The sequence below is a fragment of the Mustelus asterias genome, chromosome 22 (assembly GCF_964213995.1).
Source record: "Mustelus asterias chromosome 22, sMusAst1.hap1.1, whole genome shotgun sequence".
Classification (NCBI taxonomy): Eukaryota; Metazoa; Chordata; class Chondrichthyes; order Carcharhiniformes; family Triakidae; genus Mustelus; species Mustelus asterias.
Genome location: NC_135822.1, coordinates 64,382,412 through 64,404,854, shown reverse-complemented (window position 1 = coordinate 64,404,854; position 22,443 = coordinate 64,382,412). Strand labels below are relative to the sequence as shown.

The 22,443-nt window shown below is 46.9% G+C and overlaps 2 protein-coding genes and 1 non-coding gene across 3 annotated transcripts; 2 read left to right on the top strand and 1 right to left on the bottom strand.

Moving 5' to 3' along the window:
* Positions 1 to 1,044: 1,044 nt before the first annotated feature.
* mak16 (MAK16 homolog (S. cerevisiae)) lies at positions 1,045 to 14,427 on the top strand. Its single transcript, XM_078239485.1, has 10 exons — positions 1,045 to 1,231; positions 3,032 to 3,081; positions 6,042 to 6,151; positions 6,555 to 6,619; positions 8,217 to 8,368; positions 9,300 to 9,354; positions 10,587 to 10,661; positions 11,508 to 11,606; positions 13,118 to 13,183; positions 13,971 to 14,427. Exons 1-10 carry the CDS (start codon positions 1,217 to 1,219, stop codon positions 14,157 to 14,159), a joined length of 876 nt encoding a protein of 291 aa, XP_078095611.1. The 5' UTR covers positions 1,045 to 1,216; the 3' UTR covers positions 14,160 to 14,427.
* On the top strand, positions 6,767 to 6,965 carry LOC144510286 (U2 spliceosomal RNA). Its single transcript, XR_013500599.1, has one exon. It is a non-coding gene; the product is annotated as a U2 spliceosomal RNA (small nuclear RNA).
* A 1,846-nt stretch (positions 14,428 to 16,273) lies between the features above and the next one.
* On the bottom strand, positions 16,274 to 22,113 carry tti2 (TELO2 interacting protein 2). The gene is made up of 8 exons (XM_078239484.1): positions 22,011 to 22,113; positions 20,701 to 21,426; positions 20,186 to 20,372; positions 19,123 to 19,215; positions 18,014 to 18,195; positions 17,288 to 17,431; positions 17,031 to 17,193; positions 16,274 to 16,448 (listed from the first exon to the last, which is right to left on the bottom strand). The coding sequence occupies exons 2-8, from the start codon at positions 21,387 to 21,389 to the stop codon at positions 16,368 to 16,370; spliced, it is 1,539 nt and encodes a 512-aa protein (XP_078095610.1). The 5' UTR covers positions 21,390 to 21,426; positions 22,011 to 22,113; the 3' UTR covers positions 16,274 to 16,367.
* Positions 22,114 to 22,443: the final 330 nt, after the last annotated feature.

Genomic DNA, 22,443 nt, shown 5'->3' with positions numbered 1-22,443 from the left:
ATAGGGTCGTAAAGAGTGCCTTTGGTACATTGGCCTTTATAAATCGGAGTATTGAGTATAAAAGTTGGAGTGTTATGGTAAGGTTATATAAGGCATTGGTGAGGCCGAATTTGGAGTATTGTGTACCACTTTGGTCACCTAGTTACAGGAAGGATGTAAATAAGATTGAAAGAGTGCAGAGAAGGTTCACAAGGATGTTGCCGGGACTTGAGAAGCTGAGTTACAGAGAGAGATTGAATAGGTTGGGACTTTATTCCCTGGAGTATAGAAGATTGAGGGGAGATTTGATAGAGGTGTATAAGATTTTGATGGGTATAGATGGAGTGAATGCAAGCAGGCTTTTTCCGCTGAGGCTAGGGGAGAAAAAAACCAGAGGGCATGGGTTAAGGGTGAAAGGAGAAAAGTTTAAAGGGAATATTAGGGGGGGCTTCTTCATGCAGAGAGTGGTGGGAGTGTGGAATGAGCTGCCGGATAAAGTGGTAAATGCGGGGTCACTTTTAACATTTAAGAAAAACTTGGATGGGTTCATGGATGAGAGGGGTGTGGAGGGATATGGTCCAAGTGCAGGTCAGTGGGACTATGCAAAAAATGGTTCGGCACAGACAAGAAGGGCCAAAAGGCCTGTTTCTGAGCTGTAATTTTCTATGGTTCTATGGTATGTTTTGGTCTGTTGAGTGCACGAGAAACAATACTTTTCATTGGAAACTAATAGATGTGGCAACAATAAATCAAATCAAATCAAAATACAGTGGACAAGTTGGCTGAACGAGCAGACAGGTAAATGGCAGACAAAATCTACTGCAGAAGAGTGTGAGGTGATTAAATTTTCTCAGAAAAATGGGCAAGAGGCAATATAAAATAAAAGGCTCAATTCTAAAAGGAGGTGTGAATGCGTGAGCGGAATGAGATACTTGGGTGCATCTTAATTCATGGGAGCTGAAGGTGGGGACTGGTTTGTGGCAATTCTTCAATCGTGTGCCATCCGGTGGCCACAGGACGGAATTGCAGCACTGAGGGAGAGGGAGAGCGGCACCGAGCGGCCTGGAGGAGGAACTGCAGCAGTCACTCCTCCCACTTCCCCATCCCCCCGCACCGGTTGCCATGAGGAGGGAAGATGGCGGCGGTTGTGTGAGAGCGGCGTGTGTGAGGGCGGCGAGATAAGAGCAGGCAGCGGGGAATCGAGAGGCCTTAGGCCGGCCAGCACCGAGAAGCAGCCATGCAGCACGATGATGTGAGTGCGGGGGAGGGGGGGGGGTCGCTGTTGTGCTGGGGAGCCGGGGCTGTGGAAGAGCCTCCCCAGTCTGGGTGCTGAGGGGAGGCATGGTACACAAGGTAGAGCCCAGGCACAGGCCTGTGGACAGAAAGAGGACCCCCCTCTCCCCATCACCACTCAATGTACCTCCTTCCTGAAACATCTGTCACTCAATCACAGGAGGCTTTCGAGTTGACGTAAATTGGAAATGAGATTTTTTTTTAGTCATACCCAATCAAAGTCCCTACCAGAGAGACATTACAGATCCAAGCTGACAAGGTTCACTAATGTCCTTTCAGGAAGGAAATCTGCCGTCCTTACCCGGCCTGTGACTCCAGAGTCACAGCAATGCGGTTGACTCTCAACTGCCCTCCAAGGGCAACTGGGCAATAAATGCTGCCCAGCCAGCAACACCCATAATCCCACGAATGAATAAAAAAGAGACAGGCTGCCCACTTCCTGTCTTGGGCTCCATCCACATGATCCAAGCTGATAGGAGCAGGCATTGCACCCCCTCCAGTGCTTGATCTCATTTGCATCTGAGCCAAAAGACCAAGATGCCGTTTCAAAAAAAAATTGCTTCAAATGAAGCCTCGGTGTCACCTCGTTGACTTCTATCAAGTGCAGGATCACAAACTATATTTGATCTTCTCCAAAAGGCCGAGAAGCGAGATGGGTTTCATTCAGGACTGAGTGTGGCACCCACTCCTTCATGCAGACTGATGATGCCATCCTGCTACCTTCTCTTTCTCTCTCTCCCCCCCCCCCCCCCCCCCCCCCGAAGGTGAGTCTGTTCCAAAGCCCACATGTTTGATTTGATTTATCATTGTCACATGTACTGGGATACAGTGAAAAGTATTGCTTTTTTGTGTGCTATGCAGACAAAAACACTCCGTTCATAGAGTACATCGGTGAGAAGTAAAGGAGAGGGTGCAGAATGTACCATCATTGGTTGATGGGTGGTAGCAGGGGGTGTGGGGAGTGGCGGGTGGTGTTTAAAGGGTTGAGTGAGGGTTGTTTGGAGGAGTGCCTGCTCCCTCCAATACCGCGACGCAGCCACCAACACGTTGTTCGTGAAGCCTCTCAAAGTGCTCGGTGCCCTCCTGATCGAGCCTCCTTCTTAGGTTTAAAGTTTATTTATTCGTGTCACAAGTAGACTTACGTTAACACTGCAATGAAGTTGCTGTGAAAATCCCCCAGTCGCCCCACTCCGGCACCTGTTCGGGTAACACTGAGGAAGAATTTAGCATGGCCAGTGCAGCTAACCAGCACGTCTTTCGGACTGTTGGGGGGGGAAACCGGAGCAACCAGAGGAAACCCACGCAGACACGAGGAGAACGTGCAAACTTCACAAGCCGGGAATCCTGGAGCTGTGAGGCAACAGTGCTCACCACTGTGCCACCATGCCGCCCAGTGGGGAGCGGCAATGCACCGGTAGAATATGTTCAAAGTGAAGTATATATCAAGTCCACAGGTGGAATTTCAGGCCGAGTCGAAAAGTAAAGGGAACCTGGAACTCTCCGCAATCCTGTAGAAAAGAGGACACGGTTCCTCAGAGCCCTGTGTAGAATAGCATTACAATTCCAATCCAACAGGAAGCAGTTTCACCACACACAATGACCGAAATAATTTTATCCGTCAAGTTTTCCTGTTTGCAGTGATGGTCATCAGTTTGCCTGCCGTTTCTCCTTAATGTGTTTGCTTTTCCATTTCTAATCATCTTGTTCATCAGGGAATCGTGACGAGAGTGCAATTTAATTGGATTTTTATCTTTTCCAGGTACTTTGGGATGTCATCGGCAACAGACAGTTTTGTTCCCACAAAATGACGTAAGTAGAAATTCCCAGAAAAATAGAATCATAGAATAGAACATTCAAATCTGTACGGTGCAGAAGGAGGCCATTCAGCCCTCCACTGACAACAATCCCACCCAGGTCCTATCTCCATAACCTCATGTATTTACTCTGCTAATCCCCCTGACACTAAGGGGCAATTGACCATGGCTAATCAACCTAAGTGCACAATTTTAGACTGTGGGAGGAAACCGGAGCACCCGGAGGAAACCCACGCAGACATGGGGAGAATGTGCAAACTCCACACAGACAGTGACCCAAGGCCGGAAAAAAAGCAGCTAACTCTGCTGAATATTTCTGATGATCATACAGTAAATGGCAGAATCCTTATGAGTATTGATAGGCAAAGGGATCTGGGTGTACAGGTACACAGGTCACTGACAGTGGCAATGCAGGTGGAGAAGGCAGTCAAGAAGGCAAACGGCATGCTTGCCTTCATCGGCCGGTGCATTGAGTTTAAAAATTGGCAAGTCATGTTGCAGCTTTATAGAACCTTAGTTAGGCCGCACTTGGAATATAGTGTTCAATACTGGTCGCCACACTACCAGAAGGATGTGGAGGCTTTGGAGAGGGTACAGAAAAGATTTACCAGGATGTTGCCTGGTCTGGAGGGTATTAGCTATGAGGAGAGGTTGGAGAAACTTGGTTTGTTCTCACTGGAACGATAGAGGTTGAGGGGGCGACCTGATAGAAGTCTACAAGATTATGAGAGGCATGGACAGAGTGGATAGTCAGAAGCTTTTTCCCAGGGTGGAAGAATCAATTACTAGGGGGCACAGGTTTAAGGTGCGAGGGGCGAGGTTTAAAGGAGATGTACGAGGCAGATTTTTTACACAGAGGATGGTGGGTGCCTGGAACTCGTTGCCAGGGGAGGGAGTGGAAGCGGGTATGGTAGTGACTTTTAAGGGGCATCTTGACAAATACATGAATAGGATGGGAATAGAGCGATATGGTCCCTGGAAGAGTAGGGGGTTTCAGTTCAGTCGGGCAGCATGGTCGGTGCAGGCTTGGAGGGCCGAAGGGCCTGTTCTGTGTTGTAATTTTCTTTGTTCTTTGTACTGGGCAGGATTCACACACCTCACTTGCTTCCTCTGTTGGAGGTGTGTTAACCAGGGTGGGAGGGAAGGATTTGGGACAGTTCATAGTCTGCAAAACAAAGCAGGTTTGGTTGGCTCATAGAAACCTACAGTGCAGAAAGCCAATCAGCCCACTATACCCATGCTGGCTGTTTGAAAGAGCAGTTGTGCTCCGTCTCACAGCTCTTTACGTCCCTCATCATCAAGCACCCATCCCAACTCCCTTTTAAAATTATTTATGGAAGCACCTTGTAAAGTAAAGCATTCTAACTCTCAACAACTCAGTGAGTAAAAATAATTCTCATCTCCCCTCCAGATCCTTTGCCATTGATTTTAAATTTACAATCTCTTGTTTATTGCCTCGCTCTCCAGAAGGAACAGGTTTTAGCTGCACCCTGATCTGTTTGGGTCAACACTTAACCTTTATTCCAAAAAACAGTCGCAGCTTTTTTTTAAACTCTTGTCCCAATGAAGACCCTTTTGTCTAATAACATACTGGTAACCCTCGTCCTAAGGCCTTTGCTGATGTGTGATGTTTAGATTTCTCTGTCGATCACCACTTGAGGTCCACCCAGTGATTTATGAAGTTTTAAAGCATAGTCAGCTGCTCAACTTTGCAGTGCAACCTTTCAGGATGTGTGTAACTGGGCACACGAGGTCTCTCTTTATGTACACTTTTCAAAATGGTAACTTAATAGGGATAAGATTGTCAAGGGTTATGGGGAGGGGTGGCAGACAGGACAGTGAAGTTGAGCCCACAACTAGACCAATTCATAAAATAGAATCCCGACCGTGCAGAAGGAGGCCATTTGGCCCATCGAGTCTGCACTGACCACGATCCCACCCAGGCTCTATCCCCATAACCCCCCTTATTTACCCTACTAATTCCCCTGACACTAAGTGGCAATTTAGCATGGCCAATGGACCTAACTGGCATATCTTTGGACAGTGGGAGGAAACCGGAGCGCCCGATGGAAACGCACGCAGACACGGGGAGAACGTGCAGACTCTGCAATGACGGTGACCCAAGCCGGGAATCGAACCCGGGTCCTTGGCGCTGTGAGGCAGCAGCGCTAACCACTTTGCCACCCATTATGATCTAATTGAATGGCAGACCAGCCTCATAGGCGTTAACGTCCTGCTGCTGACTCCCTATGTTCCTGTATTACTGTGTTTTTTTGTGTGTTAGTCCTCCCAGAATGCATCACGTGATGCTTGCTTCTGTTGAAATTCATCTGCCACACTTCTGTCCTTCCTGTTCCTGAGTCCAGTGTTTCCCACTATCCTCATCACTACCTGTTCTTTTTCCAAGTTTCATATCATCTGCAAACTTCATAACGCTGCTCCCGACATCTGAATCCATACCTTTTATAAAAAGAAAATGAAAAGAGTAATGGGCCCAAAATGTGTCGCATTACAAACTGCCTCGCAGTCTGCAAAATATCCATGCACTCACATAATACCCCAGATATCTATAAACTTTGTAAATTCCTTGCTTTACACAGCTGGATGTTATTTCTGGTTTTTACAATGATTTGATTTGATTTATTATTGTCACATGTATAGGTATACAGTGAAAAGTATTGTTTCTTGCGCGCTATACAGACAAAGCATAACATTTACAGAGTACATAGGGAAGAGGGAAAGGAGAGGGTGCAGAATTACAGTCATAGCTCGGGTGTAGAGAAAGATCAACTTAAGGTAACACAATGGGATTCTGCTGGCACATTGGGCTGAGGTTATCCGTCTCATTGCCAATATCAGCCAATTCTTTGGGATATTTGACAGCTGTTTGTAAAAAGAAACATCAGATGTTTTGTGAATCTTTTAATGTTGGTCCTTTTTTAAAAACCTTTCTAGCACTAAAACACAGAACTTCTGTCGCAATGAATACAATATCACAGGCCTGTGTAACCGGTCCTCCTGTCCTCTAGCCAACAGTCAATATGCAACCATTAAGGAGGAGAAAGGTAAGCAGTCCTTCCACCCTCATACTTCTACAATATCACAGGTTACATTTGTGTGTTTCTGTGTGTGATTGAAGTAGAGACTTTGAAGAACACTTCATTAAACGTAAGAGACGGGACCATTGGAGAAGTCAGGGGTTAGAATTACTGCAATGTGGGAAATGAGCAATGTGGACTGGTTGGTCAGAATGGCTGGTCTACCTTGTCTAATATCTACATAATTATGTTTAATGGTTCTCAACCCTGTTAAGCTCTTTCTAAATAACACTTCTACTTAACGCATATGATTGTATGGTTGTGAGTTTTTGTCTGGAAGACGCTCGGCTTGGATTCACCTGCCTCCTCTTACTGTGGTGACTGTGGGTCTGCCTGCCACGGACTAACCTTGCCATTTTGCATTGTGCAGGTCAGTGTTTCCTGTACATGAAGACAATTGAACGAGCTGCATTTCCATCTCGAATGTGGGAGAGGGTAAGCACAGACTGAATGACTGTGAATGAATGGTCCTCCTGCTTAGGATACAATTAGTTCCTGAAAGCAACGTTGTAAATCGAAACTGATTTTCCCATAGGAACGATGGTATAAATGGGGGATTGGTCCCTGAACCAAGGCCAGAAAATTGCTTCTCGGCCTTTTGGCTAAGATCAAGTGTAGAATCGACATGCCGCACTTGGTTGAAGTCATTAGGTTACATTTTAGCTTCATTTGAAGCAGTTTTTAAAAGCGGCATCTCGGCCTTTTGGCTAAGATGCAAATGAGATCAAGCCTTGGAGGAGGTGTAATGCCTACTCCAATCGGCTTGGATCATGTAGATCAAGCCCAAGACAGGAGGTGAGAGCCCTGTCTTGTCAGCTTGGGTTGGGGCTGTCTCAACTTGTTGAGACTCTGAATTGGACTTGATTTGATTGAATTGGATTTTAAAAAAAAGAAATCACCCATGAGGTGGTCAGCGGTATAAGATGCTCTCAACTCTTGCCTTGTCAAGTCGCTGTGGCAACTGTTGATGTCCGCACACCTGAGCATAAACCTCTCGGTTAGCCGGGTTGGGGGGGTGGGGGGGGGGTATCATGATCATTGTCAGGTGCCTGTTTAACTTTGAACTTCTGCAAGTCTGACTGCACATTAAGTCCAACATAAGGGTATCACTGCATGAAAATCACGATGATTGCGCCAAAAAAATTTAACAGAATAAAATACTCATTTCCAACCTAATAAAGATGGTTCGACCTGTCCAATCATATAGATGGGCGGCACGGAAAGTCAATGAACTGGTGTGGCATTGTAAAGCAGAAACTGAAGTTGTAAAAACGCAGTGTCAATATATAACGGTTGCAATTTCCGTTTGTCGTTACTCAAACATCATAAAGCCCAGGACTACCTGTAACTGCTGTGATATTGCTGCTCTTTCATGAGAATGAAATGCTGGTTGCGAATAACCCACCAGGATACCTGTTTGGGAAATACCTCTTGGTGAGATATGTTCCTTGCTGATTATATCTGATCCTGGTGGTATTTAATCACTTCTTGTGGCTCACTATCATGACTACGTTGAGAGATTACGTAAGACCCTATGTCCTGTCTAGCAGGAATAAAATAGAAAATAATCCACATGTGAGGAGCTAAAGGAATAAAACAGATAAGGAATAGCTCAGGTGAGACACATTCGGAATAAGGCAAATGGGTTAATGCATGCATGAGGTATATGAGTAACAGGCGAGGTGCAGGAGAAATGACACTTGGGAACAGCAGATGAGATAATAAGAAATGACATGGATGGTGTGAAAAGAATACCATGTGTGAGGCTCATGAGGCATAGTTTTTGTGAACCATGATGGATTCATGAGGTACACATGGGTACAGTTACTGCTGCAGACGTGTGAAATGAGCCCTGAGGTGGTCCATGTTGGCAGCTGTTCCACCATCTTCCACTTGTGCCTCATGCATTGGTTGGGGTTTTGCTGATAGAATTTTTACTGATTTATCTGTTTCAATGGTATACTTCATTCGGCTCTCGCACTGAACTCCAAGATCGTCCAGCTCAATGTCTTCCTCCTCTAATATTTTGCAGGTCAAGCTCAGTAAGAATTATGAGAAAGCTCTGGAGCAGATTGATGAGCAGCTCATCTACTGGCCCCGGTTCATCAGACACAAGTGCAAGCAACGTTTCACAAAGATCACCCAGTACCTGATTCGCATCCGCAAACTCACACTGAAGAGACAGTAAGTTCATTCAGGAGTGTGATATGAGCTTTGGTCTTTGTTTAATCAGAGTTAATGACGAGCCATTCATCAGGACTTGAGCTCTGATTCTGGAGGCGAGAGGTAGCTTGGGAGGTGACAATCGCCCAAGGTTGAGAATCCAGGACTAATGGTCGGAGTTGAACACAAAGCTGTGGGAGTCCAGATCTACTGACATTAGCTCCGCCTCACAGCCACCCGGCATTATCCAGTAAACCTGTATATTTTCCAGTGCTTTTGGCTCTAAAACCTTAAAAAGGGGTTCCTCAGGTCAGTGTTGGGAGGATGGGATGACATTTAATTTCTGAAGCGATGTCGGATGCCTCCCGCAGAGGCAATAGCTGCCTTTACCTGAGTACAACCACATTGCTTATGTAGCACTGCCACCTGGGCCATGTTGAAGGAGATGACCCGACAGTGGTCTGAACCTGGACCATTTCCAAAGTACCCCTCTCGAGTAAAAGCCAAGGCTCAGCTTGCTCATGATGCCTCGGTCACTGACGTTAACAGTGTTGGGTGGTTGATTCTCTGCTCTGATGTACAGCACATGGGATTGGGTATCAGTTCGAATCCATAGAATCCCTACAGTGCAGAAGGAGACCATTTGACCCATCGAGCCTGCACTGACAACAATCCCACCCAGGCCCTATCCCTGCAACCCCATATATTTACCCTGCTAATCCCTCTCGGACAATTTATCATGACCAATCCACTTAACCCGCGCATCTTTGGAGTGTGGGAGGAAGCCGGACCACCAGGAGGAAACCCACACAGACACGGGGAGAATGTGCAAACTCCACACAGACAGTGACCCAAGCCGGGACTCGTACCCTGGCGCTGTGAGGCAGCAGTGCTAACCACTGTGCCACCGTGTCGCCCTTTTCTCCAAGCCTAACTTTGTGTTTCTCTTTAGGAGGAAGCTGGTACCTTTAAGCAAGAAGGTTGAACGGAGAGAGAGCCGGAGAGAGGTAAACATGCTCTTGCACTTCCCTGAGATTTGACTGATGGACCTGACTCTGAATTGGCATGTCCCCTTTTGTGACATTGACTGTTGCTTTGAGTAATATTGATGCCATGTTAGGGAGTGTTTGACACCTTCAGAGTTTCCATGATCCTTCTCAAGATGATGATAAGAGGGTGCTGCTGGGCTGACCCAGTCACTGGAAACCACCACTGTCCTGTGAATTACATTGGATACCATCTTATTTCGGTGGACACAGTGTGACATGGAATCTTATACCGCAGTAGGAGGCTGTTCAGCCCAACCTGTCTGTGCCAGCTCTTTGAGAGAGCAATCTAGTTGTCCCCACTGACTTGCATATTCCCGGTTGCCCTCCAGTTTTCTCACCTTCAAGTGTTTATTCAATTTACTTTTGGAAGTTACTGTTGAGTGTGTTTTTGCCACCCTTTCAGGCAATGTGTTCTCAATCATTACAACTTGCTGCTAAATAAGATTCTTCTCACCTCCCTTGGGCCCTGAGCGTGAACACCATAAATCGATGCGCCCTGGTTCCTGATCTTTCTTAGAATTATAGAATCATAGAATCCTTACAGTACAGAAGGAGGCCATTTGGCCCATCGAGTCTGCACCAACCACAATCCCACCCAGGCCCTATTCCCGTAACCCCACATATTTACCCTGCTAATCCCCTGACACTAGGGTCAATTTAGCACGGCCAATCAACCTAACCCGCACATCTTTGGAGTGTGGGAGGAAACCGGAGCACCCGGAGGAAACCCATGCAGACACGGGGAGAACGTGCAAACTCCACACAGACAGTGACCCAAGGCTGGAATTGTACCTGGGTCCCTGGCGCTGTGAGGCAGCAGTGCTTGCCACCTTGCCAGTATCCTGCACTGACAGTATCTTTATCCAAGCCCATCGTGATTTTGAATATCCTGATTAAATCTCCCTTTAACCTCCTGTACTCTGAGCAAAGCAATCCCAACTTTTCCGGTCTCTCCATGTAATGGAAATACTTCATTGTTGTTACCATTCCAGGGAAATCTCCACACTCTCCAACCCTTGGCATCCTTGTGAGGTTGTAATTGAGTGAAAGGAGTCAGCGGCTCCCATTTGTTGGTGCTTGGTGGGTGATTCTAATCGGGTGAATTTTCGCTGGGGCAGGATATTTCTGTGCTGGGGAGCGGGGGCGGGGAGGCTGCAATGTAGCAGAGTCTGACTGTTGCCTCTTTACAGGAAAAGGCTCTGATTGCGGCTCAGCTGGACAATGCCATTGAGAAGGAACTGCTGGAACGACTCAAGCAGGGGACGGTGAGTGGCTGAGCTTCGTGGGCTTGGAGTTGAGCTCACATTGAGATCGTGTGTCGCTGGTGAGGGCAGCGAACACATCAAGGAACTTATATTGTGGCGAGGAGCATTCGGGCAGTGGTTCCCAATCTTTTATATGCCATGGCGCACCTCGATACTGTGGGGGGAAAAAATTGAGACACACCTCCGATTTTCTTCTTCACTACTGGGAATTTAGTTTTTAACTTCTCCCTGTCCTCTCATTTGTGTTTTTTAACCTCTCTTTGCACCCTTTTTGAGTTTTGGCTTTTTGCGCAGGCACAAGGGACCTTTGTCTTCAGCTCCAAGTCCCGTTGGTCATACGTGTGGGCCTGACCAACATAAACAATCTCAACTGCGCATTGGCAGCCCTTTCCCAGCCGGTGCACATGCAGGGAGGCTCACGGTGTGTCGGGTCTTGGAAATGCCAACCACAGAGCTAAAGATGAAGATTAGTTTTAGTTTAATTACGTGAATTTTGAATCTTTTTTCACAGCACACTTGGGGTTTTGGGGGGGGGGGGCGCGGGGTTTGCTGTCGCCTTCACAACACACAGTGTGTCAAAGCACACTGGGAACCACTGTATTCGGGAATGGCGATGATTGATGAATCAGTTCAATGATGCTGCGTGCGGAATGATCTGCTTCAGCTGGCGCACATTTTAAGGGGAATTGAAATTGTAACCCCACTCACGGTTGGATTAATAAATCAACCCTGCATTCAAGGCAGAGAGAGAGTGATGAGCTGAAATGTGGGTTTGGAGGTTGCTGCTCCCATCAAGGGGACCTCTCTCTGACGAATTCGTAATGCCTTACTCTCCTCTTCCCTCAGTATGAAGACATTTACAACTTCCCCATTCATGCTTTCGACAAAGCGCTGCAGCAGCAGGATGAAGAGAGCGAAACGGATTCCTCAGAAGAGGAGGATGAAGTAAGTGTGACAGAAGGTGAAAGGAAAATAAACCCTTCCCAGTTGTGTGCATTCTCAATGATTCCAATGAAATTTGAGTGCAGATTGGGTTGGGATTACTTTAAGACTGAGAGTCTAGTTTCTTTGGTCCAGCTTCCATGAGCATAACTTGGTTTGGACACTTGTCCAATACACTCAAAAATCAGAAACAGATATCATTCTTGGACATATGATCTCCGTACTTATATTATTAGCACGCTGGTGTCAATTAAGTTTATAATTCTTTCGTGCAATTGTTGGTGAGCAGGATGTACGAGGATATTTTTGATTGCTGTGTTGTGTAACTTGGGTGAAATTCCAAACTTGATACAATGGAAACACCAGCAATGTTTATAAAGATAGAGAAGCTGACTTCATCGTCAATTCGACTAATCTAGACCAGCAGCACAAACCCCAGTCGATGACCAGCAGTTCCAAAAGGGCACAGTATGGCAAGGGGCAGGCCCCATCCTTGTCCCATTCACTGAGTGGGTATGTCTGGGGGGAGGGTGGGGTTGCAGGTCGGGAGGAAGGTTCTGGGTGGAGAGCAGGGGAACGTCTGGAGGGAGGGGGAGGGAGTGTCTGGAGGTCCAGCTGGGGCTGAAGGGAGGGCGTGGGGAGGAGTCTGCCGTATTCCGTTGTGTGAGTCAACATGTGCAGCGGTTGCTCTGGCAAAGTGACAACTGTTGGACAGAAAGTTAGAAGCTGAATTTGATGAAACTCGGGCCAAAATTCCAGATTTTGGTGAAAGAATCTTAACAAATCATAGAATCCCTGCAGTACAAAAGGAGGCCATTTGGCCCATCGAGCCTGCGCTAACAACAATCCCTCCCAGACCCGATTTTCATAACCGCACATATTTGCTGTGCCAATTTCCCAGAAACCAGGGTCAATTTAGCATGGCCAATCAACCTAACGTGCACATCTTTGGACTGTGGGTAGAATCCCTGCAGAGGGAAGCTATTTGACCCATCAACTCTGCATCGACTCACCAACACAACATCCCTGTAACCCCATGTATTTTACCCTTCTGATCCCCCTAATCTACACACCTTTGGACACTACAGGCCAATCCACCTCACCTGTACATCTTTGGACTGTGGGAGCACCCGGAGAAAACCCACATGGACAGTCACCCAAGGCTGGAATTGATCACTGGCACTGTGAGGCAGCAGTGATAAGCACTGTGCCACGTGCTGCCCATGTTACGTTTCAGATTGAATGATGCTGTTCAGTACGTGTGAACTGCATTCACCTCTTTTGTCCACGGGGCATTTTATACTAAAGTTAATGCTCGCGGCAAAAAGAGTGTTGCCACCACTGCACCAGGAGCAGTCAGTAATTCCTGTTGGATGCTGCTCCAGTGCAGGAAGTTGCCCTGAGCTTTCAAATTAACAATGTAGGGAATTTGTTGAAGTTCCTGACAGTCTCAAAAGCAACTGGACATTGCCTTTCTTCCCTTTTGTGATGTGTTTTTCTCTCTCTCTCTGCAGGACGTTGGCCGGGTGGAATTTGTGGAGGGTGATGAAATAGATGACAGTGGCCTGAGTGACTTTGAGGTATTTGTCTCAACTATGCTTCATTCTTCTCAATTTGGGAGAGGGGTGGGAGGAGGTGGCAAGGAATGGAACGCTAACGCATTCCCAATGAATCTGAGAGTAATTTGGTGAATGAGTGCTGTCAAGTGTTAGATATTGTCAGCCATCCAGGTGTGAGGTACCATATTGTGATGTGTCTGATGGATAATCGACTGCACCAATTTTTATTATGACTGTCTGCGTTAGAATTGGCTCCAGGTACCATCCTGAATGGTCATTATCTAATGAAGCAAATCCACCTTCTCTGGAAGTTTTATTCTGTCACAAAAATGTCTTCAGAAAGAAATGGTTCCATTAGTAACATGTGGTCATACACTGCCCAGGGCTGTGAGTGGATTCCTGTGCGAAATTGGCCAAGGCATTAACGACTACCCTTCAGTTGTCAAAATCAATCACATTAAAATCTGCCTGAGTTCCTTCCGATCCCCACCAGCTGGCAAGTGTGTGGGGTTTGGCTGAATCTTGGCCGTTGCTGCCTCAGTAACTTGCTTGCATTCACGACTTCAGTTGTCCTCTAAGCAGTATCCACATGGACGGGATACGGAGCTGTTTTCGGAACTGTATCCCAGTGAGAGTCTTCTAGGGAAAAGGCATAGGATTCAAAACAAATGGGAAAATTATGGGCAGCGCCTCCCAGCCACAGCTGCAGGAGTACAGCAGTGCATGCACTAATACCACCCCATTGCTTATTGTCGGATTACTGTTAACAGCTGACTGGAACTGGTTTTTCTCTCACACACACACACAGGCCATGGACAAACTGGAGGACAGTGGGGAGGAACAGGAGCAATCCAGTGACGCAGAGGAACTGGAGAAAGAGACCTCCACATCCAAGGGTAAAAGACCAGTGAAGGGCCTGGTCAGGAAGAAGCGACCGTTTGTAGAAATCGAATATGAACAAGAGACAGAGCCATCAGCCAAAGCAAGCAGCACGTGACAGCTTTGATTGAAGCATTGCTTATACTGTACTGAAGGTGAGGATTGGACACTAACTCCATGATAAAGACCTTGTAGAGGAAAGCAGATTTCACATTGTGCAGAATGAACAAAAACATCTTTGCAGCTGCCACATACCAAGGCCTTGACTGAGGAACGCAAGAACCATGTTAAACATTATTAGTGTAAATTGTGGGTTTATGTTTCCTGTTAGCCTTAATCAGCCATTTTATAAAACTATGAATAAAGGATGTGATTGAACATACATAGTTTTAGAAAAATCTTGCAGTAATTATCTGCTTATGTCTCAATCAAAATTTCTCCATACCGAACTGCTTTGCCACTGACTGATTAGGCTTGTCCCAAGAGTTGCCCGAACCCAGACTGCAACCGACTGTGTGGTGCAGTCATCATGTATGGCTCTCCTGTGCAGTTAACCGGATGGACAGAACACAGAATTCCTCCAGTCTTGAATCTCCTTTTCAAATGGTTCTCCAGTGGATCAGTGGACTGGAATGTCCCAGGTTGATGCTGTGCTGCACCTATGCTCAGTGGAGGAACTGGTGTTTGGTGAGAGACTGGGAGGCGAGTTGGGGTGGGGGGGTGGTCAAAGACATCTACACACAAGAGCAGTGTTGGGCTCTGACATTTCCTCCCTCTGATGTGACATTCCAACAGGGTGAGATGGTAAAGGATGCCTGTTAGGAACAAAGGAATTAGGAGCAGAAGGAGGTAATTCAGCCCTTCGCGTCTGCTCCGCCATTCAATCAGATCATGGCTGATCTCTCCCTGGTCTCAAATCCACCTCCCCACCCTGTTCCCCATATCCCTTTAACCCATTTTTTATCAGAAATATATCTTATCTTGAAATTATTTCATGATTCAGATTCCACTACACTATGGGACAGTGAGTTCCACAAGTTCACCCACCCACTGCGACAAACAGTTCCTCCTCATCTCAGTTTTAAATCGACTGCCTCTCACCCTTTACCTGTGACCTCTTGTTCCAGATTACCCCTCAAGGGGAAACATTTACTTGATCAATCCTTTTCAGTATTTTATATACCTCGATCAGATCCCCTCTCATCCTTCTAAACCCCACCGAGTACAAGCCCAAACTGTTTAATCTCTCCTCAAACGTCAACCCTTTCATCCCCGGAACCAATCGGGGAAACCTCCTCTGAACTGCCACATCCTTCCTCACATAAGGGGACCAAAACTAGACACACATTCTCCAGATGTGGTTTCACCAACGCCCTATACAATTGCAGCACCACTTCTTTGCTTCTCTGTAGCTAGAAACTACAACACCTTGGAGATGCAGTCCTTTACCATTCGGGGCAATCATCAAGTTCCGCTTGAGGTACAGTTAGATTCAAGCCCCAGTTCTAATTTTTCTGCCCAAATATAATTTTTCAGCCCTCTGTAACTCCCTACATCCTTCTACAACATCACTGCTCTTCCCAATTTTGTACTCTGGTACACCTCAGATTTATTCCACCATCAGCAGCCAAACAGCAGTTTCAATCTCAGGCCTAAATTCTGAACTTCTCAGCTTCTCCTTCAACATACTTTTAAAAAATCCATTTCTTTGACCAAGCTTCTGGTCACCCTGTCAGAATTTCTCCTCGAGTGGCTTGGTGTGAAATTGTGTTGGTAATGTTGTACTGCGAGTTATTACATGGTGCCTTTCACAACTTCAAAAAGCGGCACAGTTATTGTTGTAATGTAGGAAGCTCAGCAGTCAATTTTCACACAGCAAGCTCCCGCAAACAACGTGATAACTTGTTTTGGGTAATTCTTGCTCAGACACCAAGGACAACACCTGCTCTTCTTTGTAATAGTGTCGGGGGATCTTTTTCACAGACCTGATGAAGCAAAGGGGGTCTCCAAGACTACTCTCCCTCACGACTGCCTCAGGGTGATAATCTAAACCATGCTCTAGTCTCTGGAGTGGAATGATCCAAACACCAGCTGACAGGCTTGAGTGCTGGTACTAAGCCCAGGGTGATGCTAAATCAAAGCCCACACGACTGAGCGAGGATGAATGACCAGGTGACTGTTACAGGGTTGATCCCCGTGCCTGGATCCAAGCTCATCCTGAACAGCTGGATTTGTTGAGTATTTCCAATGATGACAGACTCTGAGACTGTGATGTTATGCTTGTATTTATTCAGGTTTTGTACAGTTAACAGTTCTCAGTGACTCGTTACACATCTTGCTGCACCCTCTGCAGACAGTCCAGCACCGTTGCGTTCTCACAGCTCTGGCGCACTCCTTCCAGGAGAACCTAAAGAGCAAAAAGAAAAGTATGTCAATCTGTGCTGACTGACTGTGTATTCCTGAACAGGTACATGTTGCGAGAGTGGTGCTCACTGAGCACCATTTCACAGCATTATTCACGTGGGTGGGAGGACATGGGAACCAGATTCTTAGCTTCTATAAAACCTGCTCTCTGGTGAAGTTTCTGAGGCTGGCTTTGATAGCATTAGTGGAAGCTCCATTGCTTCCCACAGAGGAAGCTTTAAAAAGCACAGATTTTTGCAAGCAAGTGCGACAGTCAGCGAACTGGAACTCTAGTCTGTGAAATCAATGCCACTGTCTCAACATTGAAAATTCTTTGCTCAGTGGACAGTGTAAGTGATTCATTTTCGAATAAAATTTATACATCTTGACAGAATTGATCGATTCCACCAGAGTGCTCTGATTGAATTTGGAAAGCTTGGTTTGCCCAGGAATGGAGTATCTCAGGTCGTGATAGTTAATCTGTGTTTTGGTTGTGTGGGGGATACTCGCTGGGACCGAACCCCTGTGTCTTTCTGTCTCTCTTTCCCTCCCACCACTCCTCCCAGATCACGAGACACCATCTTACTGTCACTTTGCGTTCACAGCAACGATTGAGCAGAATCAAGCAGTGGGTTGCATCCTGTAACAGCTCCTCCTTCACCCGCGGTGGCGTTGGGCTCTGGTCAGTTGCCATGTCGTATATGAATTTGAGTAAGGACTTGAGTAACACCTCCAGCCTCATGGACATTCTGGTCAACAACAAAGAAGTGAAAAGTTTGTTAACGTTTAACAGTCTCAGCAACGTGTACTTATCTGACAGATTCACCTCCGTTTCAGTGATACCTGGGCCAGGCCTGTTGGATCATACTCTGAAATGCCTGAAGAACGCAGAGCCTGGCTGCTTCCTCCGGGCCGTCATACACCTCCAGGTATCCGAGAATCACCCTCTGCAACCGCTTCAAGTGACGGACAACCAGAATACCAAGCCTGGCAACAGAAACGAACAGAAGGTTAAGTTGTTGGTGTCCCGTGTGTTGGAGGAAGAGAGAGAGAGAGACATGTCTTTGATGTTCTGGTGTGTTGAGTGGTCTGCATTCCATGTGTACTACTCATTCTCATTTTCCTCACCCTCTCCTGAAAGACTGACTCGCTCGCTGAGGTACGGTTCAGTCAATGTGGACATGCCTGGTAGATACCCACTGTCGGAAGGATGAACAGAATTAAAGAGTGGGCTGTCAATCACAAGAGGGTGTTTGAGCTCAGGCCACATCCTGTCTTCATCCAGCAGCTGAGAGAACACACTGCAGCAGGGTCACTCAGCAACAAGTGGGAACCCTGTCTGACTTCCACTGTCTCTGCCTTAGATCGAGAGCACTGAGATTTAATTAGGGAATGTCTACCACCACTAAACATACTGGGACAGTAAACATGGAGCTCCTGGTGGTCTGTACAACTCATTCCCATTACTGGGTGATGTACAGAACACTGAGCAATGGTGTGAGGCAAGAGGAATGCCCTGCACCCATGACGGGGTACCACAAGGACTAGCATAATCTAATAACCTCTAACCTCTCCGTGAAGATGGGCAGGTGCTTGGCATACACTCTTCGCAGAGGGATCTTGTCTTCAACCTCCATGTGGGTAAGAATTAGGCAGAATACTTTGTCGTAGCGATTTGCTCTCTGCTGTCCTCGGGTGACATGTGATTTCTCCAAAAGTGGGAGAAGGTCAAGCAGGCAGGACAGCACAGTCTGAAACAGAGACAGAAGCAGCAGTTATTAGTTACATCAGTTACATCACACTGACACCTTCACTGCAGGTTCAGAACTGAGGATGTGGGAATAAAACAGAAAACACGGAATATTGGAATTACTGAGCAGGTCTAGAGGCATCTATGCAGAGGGGAGAACTAGTTTCCAGGGTGATGAGCAATGATGTCCTGTTGAAATGTGGATGTAAAGACTGCCAGTTGGGGTGGCAGAGTGGTTAGCACTGCTGCCTCACAGCAGCAGGGACCCAGGTTTGATTCCTGGCTTGGGGTGACTGTGTGCAGTCTGCATGTTCTCCCCTGTCTGCGTGGGTTTCCTCTGGAGGTGCTCTGGTTTCCTCCCACAGTTTGATAGACGTGTTGGTTAAGTGCATTGGCCTTGCTAAATTCTCCTTAAGCATACCCAAACAGGCGCCGGTTCGGGGATTTTCACAATTACTTTGCAGTGTTAGTGTAAGCCTACTTGTGATTAAAATAAATTTTTTTTAAAATGGTGAAGATACAGTTCAGAAGCTGCCTCGCCAGTGCTGGCCTTGGGCTGAGGACAGATAGGTGACAAGTCCTGAATCTAAGTACAGTCAGAGGGGAAGAGGACAAGAATGAGGCAGGATCAGTCTAGTTAATCTTTACTGACCAATCGAAACAAGAGCCGAACTTGAGAAACACCAGGACTGTGGGGACTGATAAAACAGTTCCGTTCTTTCACCATGTGGCTCTGGAATCGCACAACTGTCCAAATCCTGCAGGGCTCGGGGAGTCACAGACTTGTTTCTGTCCTGTACAAATGACCAGATATTGGGGAAGGTTTGCAAATTGAGAGCCTGTAACTGCTGGCCTAAAATTAACGTGGCAGTTTCAGAGAACAGGAGTCAAGCTCCCAAGAGGACACAGAAGGAGCCACACCACTGACCTGAATGAGCGAGGCTTCTGGAGTGTACAAATGATTGTAGAGAGCATGGTACACCACCTGTGCCCGGTTATACTGCAGGAGGTCTGCAGCAGGCTGAAACGAGAGAACATGAAGCTGTCACACACACGGAGACAATCAAACCCTACAATCCACTGTACCAAAACAACACACATTTTTTAAGGATCAGGAAAACTATTGGGCCCAACAATGTTCTTTCTAGTCAACCCACCTTCGCACCATTGTCCTCAATCCCTTCACTCTCCAGCAACAAAACTGTTTCCCAAGCTCATTCTAACTGGAATACCTATCCAAACCCTAGCATTACATCTGTACACAATGCAATGCACTTTTGATTCATAGTTTATGCCTCATTGAGGTGAAAAGAACATTCTTTCAGTACAGGAAACAGAACTGTGATTTTTCCAGCATCTCAAACATGGCAAGATGCTTCATATCCGGTTAATTGGGCGCCACAGTGGCACAGTTGTTCACGCTGCTGCCTCACAGCACCAGAGACCCAAGTACCATTTTGGCCTCAGGTCACTGTGTAGAGTTTGCACATTCTCTTCGTGTAGCCTGGGTTTCCTCCGGGTGCTCTAGTTTCCTCCAAAGATGTGCAGGTTGGGTTGATTGGCCATTATAAATTGCCCCTTAGTGTCAGGGGAACTAGAGGGGTAAGTACATGAGGTTACGGGGATAGGGCCTGGGATTGTTGTTGATGCAGGCTCGATGGGCCGAATGGACTATCGGGATTCTATTCTATGATTCTATAATTACTTTTGAGATGTAGTTGCTGTTCTGTCAGTAAACAGAAGAGGATTTTCATACAGCAAGCTCTTAACAAACACCGAGTAAGGTGACTTGGCCAGGATACGGGGAGACTATTCTTAATGTTGTACCGTGGCATCTGTTCCATCCACAGAAAACTCTGGATCAGGCATGTTTCACACTTTGTCAGAAACTCCTCAGGCAGAGGTCTGCTCTGGATTTTGCCATCAACTGGCCCCCCAGGTGATTTCCCTGCACCCACCCCCACGATCCCCACTCTCGATCCTCCACCTACCACATTGTCAATGATGTGCTGGAGACACCTCACGCCCAGGATCTTATTCTCTGTCCTGTAGTCATCTGAGAAGAGGAGAGATGGTGGCAGCACTACGTCCAGGTGCTCAGCCAGCCACGGCCTCCTCACCCTCTGCAACAGCCACCGAAATACATGTTTTGTGGCTGGATTCAACTTCCACGTGTTTCTGTAGAAATTTGCACACACAAATCAGTTACTGGCATGCTGTTTAAAAATTGGAGGGGAAAAAAAAGAGTGCAGTGACATGACACATCAACTGGTGAGAAAATCTCACAGCTGGAGGGGGGAACAGTGCTGGGGGAATGGGAGAGATGATGAGTTCCAGCAACAGCATCATGGAGACTCAACCCAGCTCAGAATAGAATGACACACAGTATAGAAGCCACCTGTGACGGGATGAATTATCTATGATTCAATCCCTCTCTTCCTTCCAGTTCAATGTCTATGGTGAAACAGCAGAAATGCCCAACAATCAAACACTGGTTCAGACTCACTTGTTCATTTGTGGTTTCAGCAGATGCAGCACAGCTCCCAAAATTCCCCTGCCCTCCTCCTCCTCTGCCCCACACAGGAGCTCCGTGACAGACTTGCACCCCGCGGCCTGCACTGCAGCTGCCAACAGCTCCTCTGCAGCTAGCTGAGACTCCGCACTGGTCCATGCCTTGTCCTGGCAGTGCGTGGCGCAGAAAATAACCAGATGTGGCAAAATTGCTCTCAGAACACAGTCTGGCGAAATGGTGGGGAGGTCAGACGTTGCTTGCTGCGGCCTCGCTGATAGTTTACTGAGGAGAGGTTGAAACGTTTGGGCCACCCTGCAAGACCTCTCAGGTATCATGTTATACGCACTGTCAGGCAGCTCACCACTGTCAGTCTCGCATAAGGGCAGTGCTGAGTGCTGGGTCAGAGCAACTGTCAGATCAACATACATTTGCACAATGTCCGACACATCATTTTGGCAGCAGCTGAGAAGCCAGAGGGGGTCACCCTGCAGGAACAAATCCCTTGCACCTTCCAAAACCGATCTGTTGTGCCTCATTAGTTTCTCATTTGACAAGTCCCCCAGAATTTTTCTCAGGACACGCTCGACTGTTGGGACTTGCTCCCTTTGATAACCATCCTCTTCCATCGACCTGCTTTTGCCTGCCAGATGCAGGTTCCGAATGATTTCTGAAGGATCCTCCATGATATCCTTGGTCCACAATAAGAAATTGATACGTAGCCTGGGAAAAAGACAGAATGTTAAATACTCGAGGCAAAATACCAAGTACCAGCAGAATGCACAAACCACCTATAAACTCCCCGGGTGGTCTACTGGTTAGGATTCGGCACTTTCACCAACATGGCCCGGGTTTGATTCCTGGTTAGGGAAGTTGTGTCCATTTAGGGCGGCACAGTGGCTAGCACTGCTGCCTCACAGCGCCAGGGAACCGGGTTCAATCCCTGGCTTGGGTCACTGTGGAATCTGCAAGTTCTCCCCGTGTCTGCGTGGGTTTCCTCCATGTGCTCTAGTTTCCTCCCACAGTCCGAAAGGTTTAGGTGCACTGGCCACGTTAAATTCTCCCTCATTGTATCCGAACAGGCGCTGGAGTGTGGCGACTGGGGGATTTTCACAGTAACTTCATTGCAGTGTCAATGTAAGCCTACTTGTGACACTAATAAATAAAATAAACATCTCAACTAAGCTACTGAACATCTTAGAAACAAAGCAGATTATCAAAGCACTTACAAGTAGGAAGTTGATCTTTGTTAACTTCACAGACCTCAAAGAGTACATCTGTTGTGAAAATCTCAAAACAGAAATTACCTGATTTATTTCGATCCTGCTTTGGCATAAACTACAGAACAAATAGCTTATCCGAACTGCAGAATTCTTTTGTCCTGACATATTTATCCAAAATCCACTGATGTGTTAGTGGCAGAAATATAGTTTTGCAACCAAAGCCTTGGAACGTACCACAATTAGTGAGCTGTGATAAAGAAACGTGTTTCTTTAAATCTGAGGTACACCCCAACATGCTGGATCTGTGCACATTCCTCATCAGCTTTAACTCCCAAAAGTCTCAGTTGAGTCAGGGAATAATTGCAAGACCCCAGGAAGGCCACACCTTTCACTTGATCAGTCCAGAAAACAACACTAGAGCCTTTCTGAATGTTGCGTCCCAGGTGACTGACTCCAGGGGACATATCCACTCCCTCCTCCTCCCCCCCCCCCACTCCCTCCTCCTCCCCCCCCCCCA

Excerpts from the sequence above, each read along its gene's own strand:
- tti2 (XM_078239484.1), bottom strand. The coding sequence starts at position 21,389 with ATGGAGGATCCTTCAGAAATCATTCGGAACCTGCATCTGGCAGGCAAA. Across the intron at positions 17,432-18,013 it reads CTGCCCATCTTCACGGAGAG|GCTTGGTATTCTGGTTGTCC; the intron begins GTTAGAGGTTAT and ends TTCTGTTGCCAG. Across the intron at positions 17,194-17,287 it reads ATCCAACAGGCCTGGCCCAG|AATGTCCATGAGGCTGGAGG; the intron begins GTATCACTGAAA and ends GTTGTTGACCAG.
- mak16 (XM_078239485.1), top strand. Across the intron at positions 3,082-6,041 it reads TTTTGTTCCCACAAAATGAC|CACTAAAACACAGAACTTCT; the intron begins GTAAGTAGAAAT and ends AAACCTTTCTAG. Across the intron at positions 13,184-13,970 it reads GTGGCCTGAGTGACTTTGAG|GCCATGGACAAACTGGAGGA; the intron begins GTATTTGTCTCA and ends ACACACACACAG.